The sequence below is a fragment of the Ursus americanus genome, chromosome 2, assembly GCF_024610735.1.
Source record: "Ursus americanus isolate L20-20 chromosome 2, mUrsAme1.1.p, whole genome shotgun sequence".
In the NCBI taxonomy this organism is placed as follows: domain Eukaryota; kingdom Metazoa; phylum Chordata; class Mammalia; order Carnivora; family Ursidae; genus Ursus; species Ursus americanus.
Genome location: NC_142128.1, coordinates 66438803 through 66456531, shown reverse-complemented (window position 1 = coordinate 66456531; position 17729 = coordinate 66438803). Strand labels below are relative to the sequence as shown.

The window sequence follows — 17729 nt, the reverse complement described above, 5'->3', positions numbered from 1 at the left end:
TGAACTTCTCAGTATTCTCCATTTACCTATAAAAATGCTTGTAGAAATCATGCTCTGTATAATTACAATTTTGAAATTGTTTGCTTTGTGCAAAACAACTGAATTATCAGACCAGTTGTAGGATCCGTATTCTTTTCTTGGCAGTCTTTATTATGTGAGGATGAGGTTTTCCGTAAGTGTCTTATCTCTGGACCTGATAGTAGCTAATGAACCCAACCCTTGGTAGACTTATTTGGAACATTTCAGTTAACATATAACCTCATATAATGAGCAGTCTAAGTTATTAAATTCTCCGCAGTTTGTCGTTTTCTTGTAGCTAAGTTTTCATCTTCTGTTCCGTTTGAAAAATTTCCACGTCCTTGAAATACATTTCTCTCAGACTAAGAGTTTCTCTCAGGTTATTATTTTCTTTGCTTTTCATTGGCTTTGAGAAAAACTTTATCTGCTTTCCCTTCCTTCTTAGGAAATGTTTATCGTAACTGGGAAAAATAAAACTTGTTAATTAAAAAAACTACTCTATATTCAGGTAATGGGAATTTAAACCAGGAAATCATGACTGACACTTTAGAATGTAAGTTTATACGAGGTGCTCATTGTTATGAAGCAAGTGGGGAGAATTCCAGATTTTCAGATTTCATAACCTGTTTAACTAACAGTTGAAAATAAAAATTAAAGGCCAGACTTTTTTTGCTGTTGTTTACAAGTTAGGCAGATTTGATAATAAACACCTGTGGGAAGAGATAATAAAAAATACTCTCTATTATTTCTTGGTTGGAATCACTTTCTTATTAAAATTTGAACGTTTGCCATGAACATGTTTTAGTTATTTTCCATTTTCTCCCAGATAACATTTTGGTAATACATTTTGAATACAGCCTGTCTTGGTCTTTGCCATTTTTACCAGTTTTTATTTTTCCCTTTTGGGTGAGAGCTTTGTCCAGCCAACATGGAGAAGTACATCTTTAGGGAGCAAACCTGGCTCCAGGGTTGTTTGCTGAGGTCCTTTTTATGTGGAAAGAATGGTTATTACCAGGGAAGGTTTTCCTTTTGTTTTACTTGCTATCCAGATGCTGCTCAGACTCTCGCTCTCGCACAGGATCACAGTATGGATATTCCAGGTCAAGACCAACTGAAGGTAAAATCACCACACGGTGACTTCTTTTGTTGTACAGAGTGGCCCCTTCTCTGTACCTATGGATCTGGGACTCCCAAGACCTTTCTCTGAATGCGGTAAGAATTTAATAAGAAAGGTTCTTGGGAGTGCACAGACCAGGGACAGAGTGAAACTTCTCTGTTCTGCCCATAACAGAGTTCCAGTCTCTGAATCTTTCTTTGGGATGTAGCACTTCTGATCTTCAGTTCCTCCAGTTGCGTTTTCTTTAGGGTTTATGTGTGCCTGTGTGTATGATGGTGTATGTATATAGGTGTTTGAGAAAACTACTTTATTTGATTTTTACAGGCTTTTTGCAGTTAAGTTCATGTCAGGCCATTCTTAAAGCTTCTCCAGACCTGGGAAAACTTTATGATCATTTTGGTATATGCTGAGGGTTTCACATGTTTTCTGAATTACGCCTAATTTTGTAGTCTACAAGCTTTATATTGATAGCCTGTTTTTAACAGTAGATTATGGTCTTTTGTGCAGAGATGATTTTCCCCCCAGGTTTGGGATTCTCTTAGCTCTGCTCACAGTGAGTTAAGGAGAGGTGTTGCCTTTATTTGATGACTGTTGTGAACTCCAGAGATCTCTTTCTTGTGCGTAACCCATTGTGCCGCACACTAACTGGTGAGCCAGAATGGAACTGCTACATCCCCTGGTCTTGTCATTTTTATTGCACTAATAGACATCTTTCCCTTTTTTTTCAGCAAAGCGCAGAAGAAAGTTCCAGTTCCAGGAAAAGAACAGAAGAAGGCAATATTCCTACACTGCCTACCTCACAACATAAATGCAGGAATTCTAGAGAAGGTAAGTTTGGATGAAGGCTATACATTTTTTAATTTTTTATTTCTTTTTTTCTTTCTTTTGTTGATGACTTCTAGAAATGGCATTTATTCACATTAAGCACTGGCTGTAATTGAGACTATTCTGTAGACAACTCAAAAAATAATAATGTGCTTTCTTTGCATATGAAGTAGGAGAGGCATATGTCATACTTACTTCCCATTCTTTTCTGCAAACTTCTTCTTTACCCTAGTGACCGTTGTTAATTAGGAAGAAGATGGTAGTTCTCTTTTAGCCACCTGTGTTTACTGGGATGGAGCAAGATCTGTCCTTTGGCATGCATGCTAATAGAAGATCGCTACAGATTTATCAATTTGCCACCTAGTAAATCAGCTTCCTTGGCCTTTTAAATCTTGACATACTTGTATATATTCAGTCTGGTTAGGATTTTTATTTTGATTTGTCTGCTTGAGGAGAAGGCTAATTTTTGTGGAGTTTTGGAGTTTGTAAAGATGATAGAGACTTAGTTTGTCAGAGCCAAGAATGAGACCTCAGAAGCCTAGTAGTTCCTTTGCCCTTGGATGATAGGCCTCAGATCTTTGCCATCCATACTGGATAGGCTCTGGTCAGGTTAAATGAGTTAATCCATATTTTGAAAGTTTTCCCCAAGCTCTGCTTTATAATGTATCTGCCAAAATTTTTTCTGTACAGGTATATAAAATCATAAATTACTCAGGTATTTTATGGCATGATAGTTTCTAGTTCCAAGTGGCTCACACTTGGAGCAATGGCAGGTTAGACCTCTAGCAACATCCCAGAAAATGCTGCTGCTGTCATTGTTTTAAATGTTTAAAATTGAATCAGTTTATCATGCAACCGAATTTTGAGCTAGCTAGTCACCTTGGAGCTTATTCTGGTCTGTATGGTATTAAATGTGTAATTTTTTTCCTTAAATGCAGGTCCTTGCTTATTTGCTACTCAGAAGGCTATTTGAAATCTAAGAATAGCTGATTGAAGAGACTGTATGTAGTTTGTGCTATAAATTTTGAGAATAAAGAGCTTAGTATTTTCAGGAAAGTGTGTAAGTAGAAAGGATAGACTTTGTACACATGGCAAGGATATTTCTGTTTCCTTTACAAGAGGTTAGAGAGCTTGAAGAGATGAGGATAACTTTAATATGGCATCATCTCAGGCATATGGGTTTTGATAATTCTAGTAATGAATAAGTAAAAAGCTGAACTTTCCCCTAAACTGAGTGGGCGGGGTTCAACATAATTTGTAAGTAGATAAGGTAATATTTTGTTCTGACAGGGACCCATTTATTGCAGAAGTTTTCAAGCACTTGTACCTCAACACATTTAAGCACCTGTGGTTGCTATCGGCATGGCTGGTGCATTGGGAAGAGGTAGAGGAGAGTGAGAAAGTGGGCAAAGAGGGGAGCACAACGAAAACAGGTTGGATGATGGGATATTGTGGTAGCAGCAGACTTGTGTTAGTAGCCACCTTGAATGTCATTTGGATGTACAGCAGGAGATCTTCTACTTGGAATATGTGGCACCTTCTTGTGTTTTGGGTTTGCAGTATTTCTAGACCTTAGATAACTCCAAAGGAGCCCATTGATCCAGAAGGGACATAGGTATACATTTACTTAGACAACCTAGAGTTCAGTGTTTTATAATGGCTGTTACCTATCCAAACATGAATTCGTGAGAAACATCCCTACATATGTAGCAGTGAGACTGCCTCGACAACCTTGTGAATGCCCATTCGGTCTGGACTGCCTTGCTTCTGTCTTCAGGTTCGGCCGCCCTGCCACCACTATTTGCAATTCATGGATCGAGCCATTATCAGGCGTAGTGTACTAGAGCAAGTCTGTCTTTATTATTGCCATTGCTTTGTTATTGCCATGGTATGAATGTTTAACGTGGCAGTAAATGACCATTTCGAAATCCTTCTAGAACAATGTCATTGTATGTTTTCAGAGTTTAGATTTCTTGGTAAATGATCATCTGCTTCTAGTATCATTACTTGCTAATGAATGAGGCCTAACTTTGAGAGGAGGTCTGGGCTCTGTGACTGAGATATTTGATTTCTGTTTCTTTCATGCTGGCTATAGAAATTTCTTTTTACCTGTCTCATAAAGAGATTGTAAATGTTACAAAGTGAGTTTTGATTCTTAGTGTTGTGTACATAGTTACTGTCCTTTCCATTTGACTGCTGTAGATGAAGACTTCATAAAAAACTTAACCCAAGATGAGACATCTAAGCTGGACCTTGGGTTTGAGGAGTGGGATGTAGCTGGGCTGCCTTGGTGGTTTTTAGGAAACCTGAGGAACAACTATACACCTAGAAGTAATGGCTCGACTGATTTACAGACAAATCAGGTAAACGTCACATTTGAACAGGAACTTTCTGTGTTTTTTGTTTTTGAAAGAGTAGTATTTTTGGTTACTCTTGACCACACATTGCATTCTGTAAGAATTCTCATTCAGTGCTATGACTTGAAGTACCATCTGCGTGTGTCTGCTGCTCAAATCTGTGTCTGCAGCCCTGACCTCTTCTCTAAATGCCCAACTTCTATATTCAGCTGCCTGCTCCACACCTCCACTTAGATGATCTGACATTTAACATGTTCAAACCAGAGCTCTTGATTTTATTTTTAATTTTTTCTGAACATTCCTATATAGCCTTTCCTTTTTCACAAATCTACCTTCTATCCAGTAATTCCAGCCAAATCTAAAGGGATAGCATTGATTTCTTTCTTTGTCATATGCCACATTCAGGTTATCAGCTCTTTATCCAAAACATACCCAAAATCTAATGACTTTCATTACTTCCAGCGTTATACCCGTATTCAAGCCATAGGCGTTCTGTTCCTTTATCTTATTTTGTATTCTCTATTGCACTTCTCACTCTGAAAAACGGTTATTCTATTTTGTTTATGTATCTCTTGCCTATTTACCCCTGAAATGTAAGTCCAGGGCTTTCGCATTATTCGTCACTCTATTCTGTTACCGAGTACCTAGAGCAGTATCTGACACGTACTAAGAGTTCAGTGAGTATTTGCTGAGTAAATGAATGGATATAGAATAGTAGCAAAATAATAAGTTTTCTCATAGAAATAGTGTAGAAAAGCATGTCATAAAATATCCATAGCTGAATGCAGAAAGAAGCTTATATTTAAAGTTGTTTAGGAATTCAGAGGCAGGACCGAAGATTTGAGTTCCCATCAGTATTTCTCATATTTCACTAAACGTTTTTTTTTTTAAAGGTGTTATTTATTTATTTTTTTGTTTAGTTAGAGCGAGCGAGCAGAGGGAGAGGGAGAGAGATCTCAAGCAGACTCTGTGCTGGGTGCAGAGCCTGAAATAGGGCTTGATCTTATGACCTGAGCTGAAATCGAGAGCTGGATGCTTAACCGACTGAGCCACCCAGGCGCCCCTCAGTAAACATTATTGACCATAAAGGAAGTAATATATCACAGTTAACAGAATGTTTTCTAGGTTATCAGAGTGTCACCTTTGGAAAGGAAATTTAGGGAATGCATTCTGTTTAGTTGAGCAACTATGAGTCTTTAGCTTTTAAGCTTGTTGGTACTGTTTCTCAGGTGTTATACCTGATTTACTGTTAAAATAGAAAATTCCTTGCCAGGCTCCCTATATCCATTCATTAGTTTATACAAAGGTGCCAAGTAGATATCTGTTGAATGAATAGATGTCCGCTGAAGAGAGAGGCTAGGTGTTCTTTGGAGGTGTGTGAGGATATTGAGTTTTGGGTTCATTTCTGTTGGTTCAGTGTCACTGATAAGCCTCTGACTACAAAAACTTACATTTGTTTTTTTCTATTAGGATATAGGTACTGCTATTGTTTCAGACACCACAGATGACTTGTGGTTTTTGAATGAGTCTGTATCAGAGCAGTTTGGTGTGGGAATAAAAGTTGAAGCTGCAGACACTGAACGAACAAGTGAAGAAGTAGGGAAAGTAAGAGACAAAAAGGTATGATTGGAAAAATTTCACGTTGGTTGTATTTATGTGCACATAGTACATTCTGTTCAGATCTGGTGTCCTGACCCTTTGTACCACAGATGACTCACTTAATCCCCCCCTTTTACTTTTTAATATTTTCCCATATCTGGTTTTCAGGTTCTCATTAAATTAACTAACACTGTCTTGAAAATAGGATAGGACTGCATGGGTAAAACACTCCTCCTTCTTTAGAAGCAAGAAGCTGCCCTTTCTTCCTTGTCTGATCTCTTACTGTGGAGTTGTTTCTCCTGGAGACCTTGCTTTGCTAACAAGGCAGGCTTTAAATGGCCATGGCCATGGCCATTTTCCCTCTAAGTAGGGAAAAAAAAGTCTTACTTCTTGGACATCTCAGTGTCTTCCACAGTCATTCATATCTAAATGGAAATAGACAGGTGAATTCTTCTTACATAAGTTAGAGTTTAAATAAGGGGAAAGAAGAGAGAACTCTGAATACACACACTGTGAGCACACCAAGAGTCATGTAAGCATGTGCTCAAGACTCAGGAGAGATTGGACAGCAGATCCAATGCCTGACATTGACAAGATTCTCAGTAAACATCTATTGAGTAAATATAACAAAACACAGATCTAAATAGGGTCATCCTTTTAATTTGAGGGATTTGCATAGTAATTTGGGTTCCTGAAGGATATCTTGGTATGTTTATGGCAGATCGATGCTTGGGTCCTGCTAGACTAGTTGTATGGGTAGCATTAGAAGGGACTGCAAGTGGCTGGAATGAAGACAAAGGTGACATTTGGAAACTTCCGTTGAGAGAGATGGAACTTGAAATACTTGAACTTGTGTGAGAAAGTTGCCATACTGAGTTTCCTAATTTTATCATAATTGATTTTATTCCATTTACTAGCTCACAAAATAGGGTTTCAATTTTTAGAATTTTAAATTCTGAATTTGAAAATTTAGAAGACACTTCCCACATTTCATAACTTTCTGTTTCCTGGTCCACAGGCATGTTTTTATAGGACAACCAGGGTATCCCATAACTCGTTTTACTCTGGAATACGAAATTTACTTTTCATAAAATACTTTTCCGTTCTTCACATCTCAGTCCCTTATTTTATTTAGTTCTTTTCACTTCATTTTCTCATGCAGTCCTTATTCTTGTGAATGCCTGCCTAAATTGCCAAGATAAAAAATTTCCACATTTAATGATTTGTAGCTTTTCTACTCTGATATTGTTTATTTTCATTGAAGTCATACATTTGGGCGCCCTCTTGTATTTGGTGACCCTTCTGGGTATTTTTCAGTCGTTTCTTCTACTGTAGAGCTGCCGGCTGGGCATGCACCGAGTCATGTGAACCATTTTCTTTTCAAGTGCTAGTGATGGAAGCAGAATGTGAGCTTTAAATTGAAGATCTTCTGTCTCCTTTGCTCTCAGGTGATAGCCTCGTGTAAAGTAGGTAAACCTTACTAATGAGATGTCTTTGCCCTCGCAGGTGACTGAAGTGGGAAAAAATGATGACCTTGAGGACTCAAAGTCCCTAAGTGATGATACTGATGTGGAAGTTACCTCCGAGGTATGAGTAGCTAGTCAAAGAGCTGTTTTGCACCACCTGTATCTTCCAGTGTGAATGTTCCAGCAGTGCACTTGTGTTGAAGAAGCCCATTCCCCCCACCCCCCCGTCTTGCTTTCCTTGGTGTTAAGACACGTTGGCTTCTTTATATCTTGTTAGAGGTTTTTATTGGAATTTGGAGAAGAGGAGGATGAGTTGACCTAATCCTCTCCCCACCCTGAAAGGGGTGACTTAAATGCCTGTCTGTATGCCTTTCTCCCTGCTAACAAAATTCTTTGGACATGAGTCAGTGGGTACACAGAGTTATTTAAAATAGTCCTACACTACTTTCCCCACTAAACAGCCCTCCATAATCGTAAAGATAGACCTGTAAGCTAGCTCAAATTCTTCGTCAAGAATAAAGATCATATTTTCACTGCTTTCTTAAACCGAGTAGGAAATGGCTTAATTTCCACACGGGTTTACTTAAATTTAGGGCTAGTAAATGAAGATGTAGTATTAAGCTCTTAGGTATTAGGTGTGGATTTGTCACCAAGTGTGACAACCGAGATTTAGACTCAGACGTATACCTTGCTTTTCTCTTTTCATACTAGTTCCCCATTTTTCTTTTAGCGCTTCCCTCAGCTCACTTGCTGGGAAGAAGGGTGATGGGGAATAGGGAAGGGAGGGGATTTTACAGTTTGCTGCTTGGGGATAGAGAAATTGTAGGTTGTCTCTTGTGTTGATTCTCCCCCAACTCCCAGCCTGCCACTGTTGACCATTATGGTAGTGCATTGCAAATTATCTGTCTGTGGATAGCTAAGTAATAAAACGGAATATATTGGTTCATTAAGTGTTCTTGACCGTAATACAAATAGCAGAGATAAGTGTTTCCATCTTAATCAGACTTCTGTGGCTACTTGGGCCCAGAAAACCTATTAAGCAAATAGACTGTATTTCATCAAATCAAAGACACCATTTAATTTAATAAGCCCTATTATTTTATGTACTACTAAAGAAGAAAAAGTGACGCCAATTAGACTATGACACACCATCAGTTATGAATTCCAAGTCTTTATGAAGTCCCTTTGAGATTCTGTATAGCATTTCAGATGAGATCTGAGGATCTTAAACTGCAAGAATGTTTTGACGCTCTCTGAAGACCGCCAAGCTTAACAAATGGTCGTGTTCGGCCTGCCTCTTGGCCTAGGCAGTTGAGTTATGCCTTCTAAACGGGAAGTGTGCGGCCTTCATTCTGGAAGTAATCAAGTTTGCCTGTGTCAAATCACTGATCCTGTCAAAGCCAGGCAGTTGTCCACATTAAATACTCTTTGACTTGTTCCAGGTAGCTACCTTTGCAGTAAGCAGGGCATTTAAAATTAACTGAGTGCTCGTATCTCCTAATTTGAATATGGAGAACTTGGAAAAAAGTTACCAGCATCCAAGGACGAGAACAGTCATTTTTCAGAGGGCAGGGTTTAGGCATATAGTTAGCGACCTCCAATCCTGAGAGCAGTGAGAGAACATAAGTGATGTAGTGGTTTTCAAACTTCATTTTAATTTTAGCTTCCTTCTTGCCAAGTTTTATAACATTTCTTAATTAGTGGGAAGGAATGAAAGTGTTATCTTTTCTTCATTCTTCAGCCTCTTGCTCAATAAAAGAGTAAGTTGTACAATGAGAAATTAACTACAAAGAAGGCAGCAGGGAAAAGCATGCAGTGTAAACTCCACCCAGACAAGACAGAATGCCAGAATAATGAATTTAACATTCTTAAAGATAGCTATATTAGATTTTGACTTGAAATGGCGATTGTATCACTGTCATTATAAAACTTCTTAAGACTTTCTTACACCTGGCTGTGGAATTTGTTCACATGCGAGGCTAGACCACTGATGTGGAATGTCAGGACTCTCACTAGCTTGGTGAGGTGATGAGATTTGGCCTACCCTCCGTTTTTCTCAGCTTCATGTTCACTGCGTGAGTATTAATTGGTCTCACTTGTTGTTGTAGGATGAGTGGCAGTGTACTGAGTGCAAGAAATTTAACTCTCCAAGCAAGAGGTACTGTTTTCGTTGCTGGGCGTTGAGGAAGGATTGGTACTCGGATTGTTCTAAGTTAACCCATTCTCTCTCCACGTCTGATATCACTGCCATACCTGAAAAGAAGGAAAATGAAGGAATTGATGTCCCTGATTGCCGAAGAACCATATCAGCTCCAGTTGTTAGACCTAAAGGTGAATATACAAAGGAAGAAAAAACCCCCAAACTTTTTGATCCCTGCAACTCAGTGGAATTCTTGGATTTGGCCCACAGTTCTGAAAGCCAAGAAACCATATCAAGTATGGGAGAACAATCAGATAACCTTTTTGAACAGAGAACAGATACAGAAAACATGGAGGATTGCCAGAATCTCTTGAAGCCATGTAGTCTGTGTGAGAAAAGACCACGAGACGGGAACATTATTCATGGGAGGACAGGGCATCTTGTCACTTGTTTTCACTGTGCCAGAAGATTGAAAAAGGCTGGGGCTTCATGCCCTATTTGCAAGAAGGAGATTCAGTTGGTAATTAAGGTTTTTATAGCATAGCTGATTCAATGACTTACAGGGAAATATTAACAGGGCTGGATTCAGTTGGTAATTAAGGTTTTTATAGCATAGCTGATTCAGTGACTTACAGGGAAATATTAACAGGGCTAAGTATGTATCAAAATGTCAGTATTGAGCATCTCTCCTCACCGTAACCCACTGCATCTGTTAATTTATTTATGTAAACATCTGTGTGTCATGACATTTTTGCTTCTACACTTAGAGGGAATTTGAGAATGAGTTCTTTAGAACTATATTATCAGTTTGGGGGACTTCCATTAACATGAAAAGATATGTTAATCACTTCATTCTTTCTTTAAAGATGAGGATCTGGGAGAAAGCAACTGCCAGTACAAACAAAAGTACTTTCATTCATTCACTTACCGAGTTACTTGAAGATTTACTATTTCTTCAATTAATTTTATTCCCTATTCTTTTTTTCTGTCAGGGAATGTTCTTAGGCATCAAGATCCAAGGTAGCTGTTAGAAAAAATATTAGAGCTAACAATGAAAAAAACATAAGTAATTTGATTAGTCAAGCTGTGTAATGCTATAGGTCACTTTATGGTTGCAGTCAGGCCGCACACTTCAGAGAAGCCAAAAGAAAAGTCTTGAAAAGCAGGAGATTCCTTTCATGTATGCCTAGAACACTGGTATTGAACATTGTTGCTAACATACCCCTGAAAGAATTTTGAAAAACTATATATAACCTTTTGCACATTTTATACCTTGGGGTATGATTAGCAAACAGAGTGTTCCCTTCTGGTGAGCTGTAGGCATCTGAGTAGCCAGCCTAGAACAAGCCAGTCTAAGGGGATGGCTTCTGTCCCTTGTGCGCCTTTCCAGGCAGTTCCTCCTCCATGTCATGGCTCTCATTCTAGGTTAGTTTTTCTTTTGCACATGTTTAATGTGACAGCTAAATCTTAAAAACAAATTTAAGTACTTACAAAAGATACCGTATCCAATATATTGTATATGTGCCTTAAAAATATTTTTCTCAAAGCCTTGGAGCTGTAGATTTAGCTGATTAAATTGATAGGAAAAGTCCTGTCATATAAAGTAGCAAAGCCTGTTCTCATTTTAAAATTCACCAGCCAAATCAGATTTCATTTTCAGTCAGAAAATGTTTGACTTTATTTTTAATTCAAATAAATGCATTAACACATTTCTGGTACAAGCTTCTCAGTTACAGTTCTGAGATAGATGAGGTGCAGAGTTTTTAACCTAAGCTCTCTTTGCTTTACTCTGTCCTCATTGTCCCTTGAGAATTCTCTGAGGTTTTTTTTGTTTGTTTGTTTGTTTTGTTTTTGTTTTATTGTTGTTCTTTTGTTTGATGCCTCTAGAGGTTTTTTACATTGTGAGGCAATGCCCCGTAGTAAGATTCTTGATGGGTGTGAGTCAGCCTTTCTTTTGGAAATAGGGAGTATGGCAGTTGTGAAAACCAAAATAAAGAAAAATGTTAGAGCTGAAGAAGCCTTATCTGAGCTTCAGTATGGAAATTGGAGGTCTTTAAGCTGATATCCTTACACATATACCCGTTTGCTTTCCCCGTGGAAAAAATCTTGATGTAGGCCCAGGGGTTTGCATATGAGATTTTGAAGACCACAGCCCTAGAATTAACAAATTTATGGATCATAAAAATCACCTGGGTTGCTTGTTAAGAAAAGCCCAAGTCAAAAAAAAAAAAAAAAAAAGAAAAAGAAAAGAAAAAGGAAAAAAAAAGTGAAACTCACACAAGAGCTTCATTTTCCCCATTGAGGGGTTTCTTTCCATTAGAACATGTGTTCTCCAAGCTTGTAAATGGTACACAGACCACGCTCTGGGAAGCCCTGCCCTAGAAGGAAAGGTTTTCCCAGTTACAAGAAGTATAACAAACGAGATTGCTTTTAGCATCATATTTAATTTCTTGAGGGGGCGTTTTGTTAAAAGTTCTAGAAGTTTAAAACTAGAATGCACTCTTCTACTCAACCCCTGTTATTTTGCACTTGAGGCTAAAAGGTTCAATGACAGACAAGAGTCATAGCTGGTGATGCAGCTGTTACTAGAATCCAAGTCACTTGTAGTAAATCCCAACAGCATGCTCACTTTCTTCTCATTATTTGTTAAATATTTAAAGGGTGATGCTTACGGAACTTGGATTTAAGATGCTCGTCATCTTAAAGTCTTGCAGAATATGACTTGCAGCCAAAGTAGGACTTCTAGAGAATGACTTTTAACACTTTCTCCCCAAAGAGAAAAGGTCCAGTAAATGTCAACCTTTCTTGTATAGATTAAGTTACTCCTAAATTTCTTACACTAAGTTACTCCTCCCACAGGGGGAGGACAGATGAAGGTGCAGAGGAACCCAAACCACTTTCTCCAGTATTGTCCCTTCTTAGGGAAGGAAGCCCAGGTCTCTTCGCTCTCTCTAGGTATCAGGGACAAGGGTTTCGCTCTCTCTAGGTATCAGGGATGAGGGTTTTCCCCTCGAAGCAGAACAAGTCCTCGGAGTTCAGTGTTTCGTTAGACCATGGTGAATGCAGCAAGTTAAATGTCTGTCTTCCCTGTTTTCTTCCGACTGCTCCTCTCAGAATAGTTTGATAACCCTCAGTTTTGTCTGATTTTTTGCCAGTTAGGGGCTTTTGCAGGTGATAACTTAAAGGAGGGACAGGGAGAGTAGGGGATCTGCACTTGCACCCTCTGATTCCTCTTAGGTAAAGCTGCAGTTTTTTTAAAAAAACTTAAGAAAAAATTTAAAAATTGTATTTGTGTTTGTAGATATTTGATGCTAATTTTGGTACATCCTTCCCCAGCACAGGATCCTCTTATGCTACCCAGCTTTCCTTCTCCTTTCTCACCTGGGTTTTTTACTGTCCCCGTTATTACTGCTAAATCCCTCTGCTTAGAAGACCCCAAGCTGCGTGTTTGAGCTGTGAGTATTAGGATAAACCTACACTTGGGTTTATTGTCCTTTTAGCAAGAGCGTTGTGACCGGAACTGTTACAGAGAAAGAGCTGAGAGTCCTCGATCGCTTAACCTGAAGTCCAGGGTGCTGCTGCTGCTGCTGCAGGTGTTTTCCTTTCCCCAGGATCTTTGCTTCATGTCTTCTGGGAGCGTAGGACAGCAAGGGGGAATCTGCATTTCTTGTGGTAGAAGGGGTCGAGGATCCTACAAAGAGCCAAATAGTGCTATGAGAGCAATTCTTTACCTGCGAGACTTTAAACCATCTTGATTCATCTTTGATTTTGTTCTTTTCTTAATGCCACTGCGGTACATGTGTACTTTACTCACTGCCATGAAAGCAATACGTGATTTGTATGTGAAGTCTTCACATACTTCACAAAACTTCAGAGAAGTTTTACTTCTCTGAGATAAACTCCTGATTTCTACATACTACCATTTATCTTTTAGTTGTAGTCAGAGTGAACCAGGGCTCTGGTTTTCTGGAGACAGTGCCAGTTTACCCCTCTTTCGCAGCGGCCCATCTGATTTCTCTCCTTTTCTCCTCTTTCACTCTCAGCTGCTTGAGTTGAAGTCTTGATTGTGAGGAAAGGATCTCTAAAGTAGGTGCCGGCGGAATTGACTGTTTCTGCTGTATCATGTCATAGATTCAGGGTTAATGAAATTATCCCACATTAGCACCAGACTGCTCTGCTCTTGTCTTGTCTTGGCTTGTCTTGTCTTCTCTTCTCTTCTTTTTTTTTTTTTAAAGATTTTATTTATTTATTTGACAGAGAGAGACAGCCAGTGAGAGAGGGAACACAAGCAGGGGGAGTGGGAGAGGAAGAAGCAGGCTCCCAGCGGAGGAGCCTGATGTGGGGCTTGATCCCAGAACTCCGGGATCACTCCCTGAGCCGAAGGCAGACGCTTAACGACTGCGCCCCCCAGGCGCCCCCTCTTCTCTTTTTTTTTTAAGTAATCTCTACATCCAACGTGGGGCTCGATATCGGGAGTCGCACACTCTACTGACTGAGCCAGCCAGGTGTCCAAGCACCAGAGATCTTATTTTAATTATCATTTAATATTTATGATCATGTTATCCTGGGCAGAAAGTTCAGAGCAAAAGTAGCACATCTTTAGAAACAATGAATTTCTAGCTTATAGCTAAAAATGTCTCCTGTCTCATTAACTCACTCTACTTGTACCATATGTTTAATATTTGCTATGCTTTTGTATTAAATACTTAAATCAGACTTTATAAAAATTTTAAGACCAGCCTTCAGATGCATATTACCATTTCCTCCCACTCCACCTATGGACTGTCAAAGGTTTGCAGTCCTAGGCTTGAGTGATGGATCAGCCTCAGCCGGGCCAGCCTGCAAACTGCCACAAACTTTTCTAATAGAAGACGGAATAGAAGACGGAATCACTGCCAAGCGTTTGAAATATGCGGTTGTGTGTTAATAATAATTTTTGTATATTTAGGTGTATATAATGCTTTGTGGGACATTATTTTGTAAGAATTTATTTTTAAAGGTCACAATGATTTGTAACTTTTTTTTTAAATGTCAGTTCAGTGCATTGTTGGCTCCTTTGAACAGTCATTGATGAGGAATTGATGAATGTTAGATCTTGGATTCTGTAGAACTATTGTAGTGTTCTCTCTTCGTTCTCTTTAGAAAGGAGGAAATTTGTTAACCAGATACTTGGGTTTTTTCCCCACAGAGAGTCGTGTGAACTTCTGAAAGTACATGTCTTTAGATACTGTGAAGCCATTGTTTTCCATTTGGCCAAGCATCTACTTAAATTGTTGATTAGTGTCCTGAAGAATTTATTTTGATGGTTCTCTTCATTCACGGCTATATATGTACGCCCATATACTATCAAGACTGCCAATGCCTTTGCTGAAAGTGGCTATAGGATCGGAACTAGCTGTATTTTGAATCTTCACTGCAAAGATAAAGAACCTATAGGCTCTCCCCTGTGCCAAAAGCAACACGTATAATGTTTACAAATGTCTGGGATTTTGCACTGCCGTAGGGTATGCTGAGGTTACTTTGCCGGAGTCTCCCAGATGGTGATTAGTGGAGTTGTAGTTGAGCATATGAGGAGAGATACTGAGGATCTAAAGCTAAACTGGAAATGAGTGTCTGAGGTAGTAGTTGAGGTGACTCCCTGACCTAATTTGGGGACCGTTTCTCCAGATTGCTTTGAGACGTCCTGTGTGAGGACAGCGCTTTCCTCGGTCGCCATTGCTACGTTCTTCTTTATAGGAGCCACTGGATCTCTTCTCTCCCGTGGGAACGAGTCCCCCAGGCATTCTGAGCTCTTTTGGTAGAAGGAATGTGCAATCCCAAGTAACGCCATTATTGGCGAATGTGGCATTGTTACAAGAGGTAGATAGTAAAAACCCTTGGGTTTACTGTGTCTGTATCAGAGCCTTTCGAGTGACTGAAAATGTTGCAGATCCGTGTATCTGCAGACAGAGGTAGCTGCTCTGAAGTCCAGGCTGCTGCTGCTGCAGACGTTCTCCTTCACCCCGGATCCTTTATGTCTTCTGGGAGCGTAGGACAGCAAGTAAGAGTCCTCATTTCTGGCGGTAGAATGGATCAGTGATCTTAAAGAGGGTTCAGTAGTGCTGTCAGAGCAGTTCCTTTCTCAGAACAGTTGCTGTAATTCGGCACGTGCTTTCTTGAAGATTGACATCATCACTGTGACACTGATAATTTATTAGAGCGGCTAATGTCTTAACCCAGGCATTTTTGTTTTAAACAGTAACTACTTTGAGGTCATACCTTTCTTCTTTCTTCTTCCCTTACTATTGCTCTTTTTTCCTTAGAGTTCAAAGTGATCTGCTTCCAGATACAGCTTTTATACCAAAGGCCTTCTGTATCACCCTCTGGGTGGTTGGAACTACAGTATCTTTCGATACGATTCCTCTTTTCCTGTCAGTCCTGGGGAATGTTTCTTTTGCAGGGGTGGGTGGTGGATTCTAGCACTAAAGGGAAGCTGTGACACCAGAGCTACTGTCTAATAAAAAACAACTTGCAGTTTAGGCCTCCTTTGTGTCCATGACGGGGGAACGGGAATGAGCTTCCCTGTTGTCTCAGCACTAAGAAGCTGAGGCCAGCCTTCCCTCTTCCTACAAGAGCCCCCCCCCCCCCGATAATTTGCCTTGTTTTTCACTTCCTTTGAAAATAATCAAAACATCTCCTTTGGTTTTTTTCTTTCCTCCTTTTAAAAATAATAGAAAATGTTTTAAAAGGGGAATGAAATGTTTCTGGCCTCCTCGGTACTTGGCAAGGTAGAAGTTGTAAGCCTCTGCATAGGATTCTGTCCTTGGTCTATAGGTAGGCACTGTTCAGTGCGTTTTGGATAGAGATAAGGAATAAGATCCTTCCACCATCTGCAGTCCCAGTTGTCACCTTCTTAAGCCTCATTTTTCTCACCTGTTAAATGAACACACATGCTCCCCTTTCTACCTCATAGTTTGGTATGGAAGTTGAGGATGTTGAAAATGGTTATACCGATATCCGGGGTATATATTCAAAATACCTCACGTCCTGGAAGCTGAACGCAAGCTCCCCTTTGTGCCTGCCTAGCAGAGCCCATGTTGCTTCCTTGTACCTACGCCTGGAACTCCTATAGCCTTTTCTTGGTCGGAAGCTCTTGACTAGAAAAGAGTTCTGTCCCTAGGTTCTGAGAGGAGTGTGTGAAGTTTGGATAGGAGCTACAACTGCTCTGCTGTGGTTTGGACGGACACAGATTTTCTACTTGCACTTGAGTGGGTGGCCTAAAGTGACTGCCAGCATACAGAAAACATGCAGGTTTCCAAATAACATGTCTGATCAGGTAAGCATCATCAACAGGAGTGTAGCAAATGTTGTTTCATAAAGTGGACAGAAAAAAGCAATGTCAAGTAACGTTTTGAAGAGTGGCTAGCTCGCTAATTAAGGAAGGGAGACGTTTGTGTGTCTTTCTGCCTAGTCCTTTTAAGCACCAGTAAGTTAATGGCTCTGCATCTTTCTGGTTTTTGCACTACGTAATGCTTTTTAATACCTTTTGATTCTGTTGTGCTTCTTAAGTATTAAATATTTTTCATTTTGCCATTTTGTGGTGTCATTATTGGGGAAATGTGTATATTGCAAAAATCTCACTTTCTGTTTCTATGTGTAATCTTTAGTCTGATTTGGGGACAAACAGATCTTGCAAAAGGAGTTACGTACTTAAAATCAACAGCGACTTTGGATATTTTCCTCCAATCACCTATTAGAGTATTGTATTTCATTTTTAGGTCCCCAATCCTGAAAGGGAACCTCAAGATTTTGCAGAGTATTTTTTTAACCTTGAGCTAGTTAGTTAGGCCAAGTGGAATTTCCCCAACTAGAGCCCTTGAGTATGAGAGACTCTATCGTACGTACCTGCATGTCTAGAGTGATTGAAGGCAAGCCTTCTCTCTGGGCCCAGTCTGTACCTAAGTGTTCTGAGCCCACGGGGTTTGCCATCTTGTTCACCTTCTTTGCTGCTGGAGAGCTTTCGAATGGTGAGATGACAGATTGGCCTCTGTTGATTTGACCGAGAGCTCCTAGGTGCAGGGCTCTAGTTTGTGTTTTGAATTGGGGCTAGTTCAAGAGGGACTGAGGGCTTGTCACAAAGTACACATTAATCACGTATCTGCCTACCGTCTGCTGAGGTCTCTAGCCGTGGTTCTTAAATTGGGAGGTGGGTGATAGCCCTCCCTGAG

At 39.7% G+C, this 17729-nt stretch overlaps 1 protein-coding gene across 3 annotated transcripts in view; it reads left to right on the top strand.

Moving 5' to 3' along the window:
• The window catches only part of MDM4 (MDM4 regulator of p53), a 43599-nt gene extending 26505 nt beyond the window's left edge, over nt 1-17094 (top strand). For all 3 annotated transcript variants that reach the window (XM_045787551.2, XM_045787552.2, XM_087856768.1), the window contains 6 exons: nt 1068-1135; nt 1864-1963; nt 4163-4323; nt 5788-5937; nt 7423-7503; nt 9491-17094. In XM_045787551.2, coding sequence (XP_045643507.1) covers nt 1068-1135; nt 1864-1963; nt 4163-4323; nt 5788-5937; nt 7423-7503; nt 9491-10066 — 1136 coding nt within the window. In that variant the 3' untranslated portion in view covers nt 10067-17094. The remainder of the gene's footprint in view (nt 1-1067; nt 1136-1863; nt 1964-4162; nt 4324-5787; nt 5938-7422; nt 7504-9490) is intronic.
• The last annotated feature ends 635 nt before the right edge of the window (nt 17095-17729 follow it).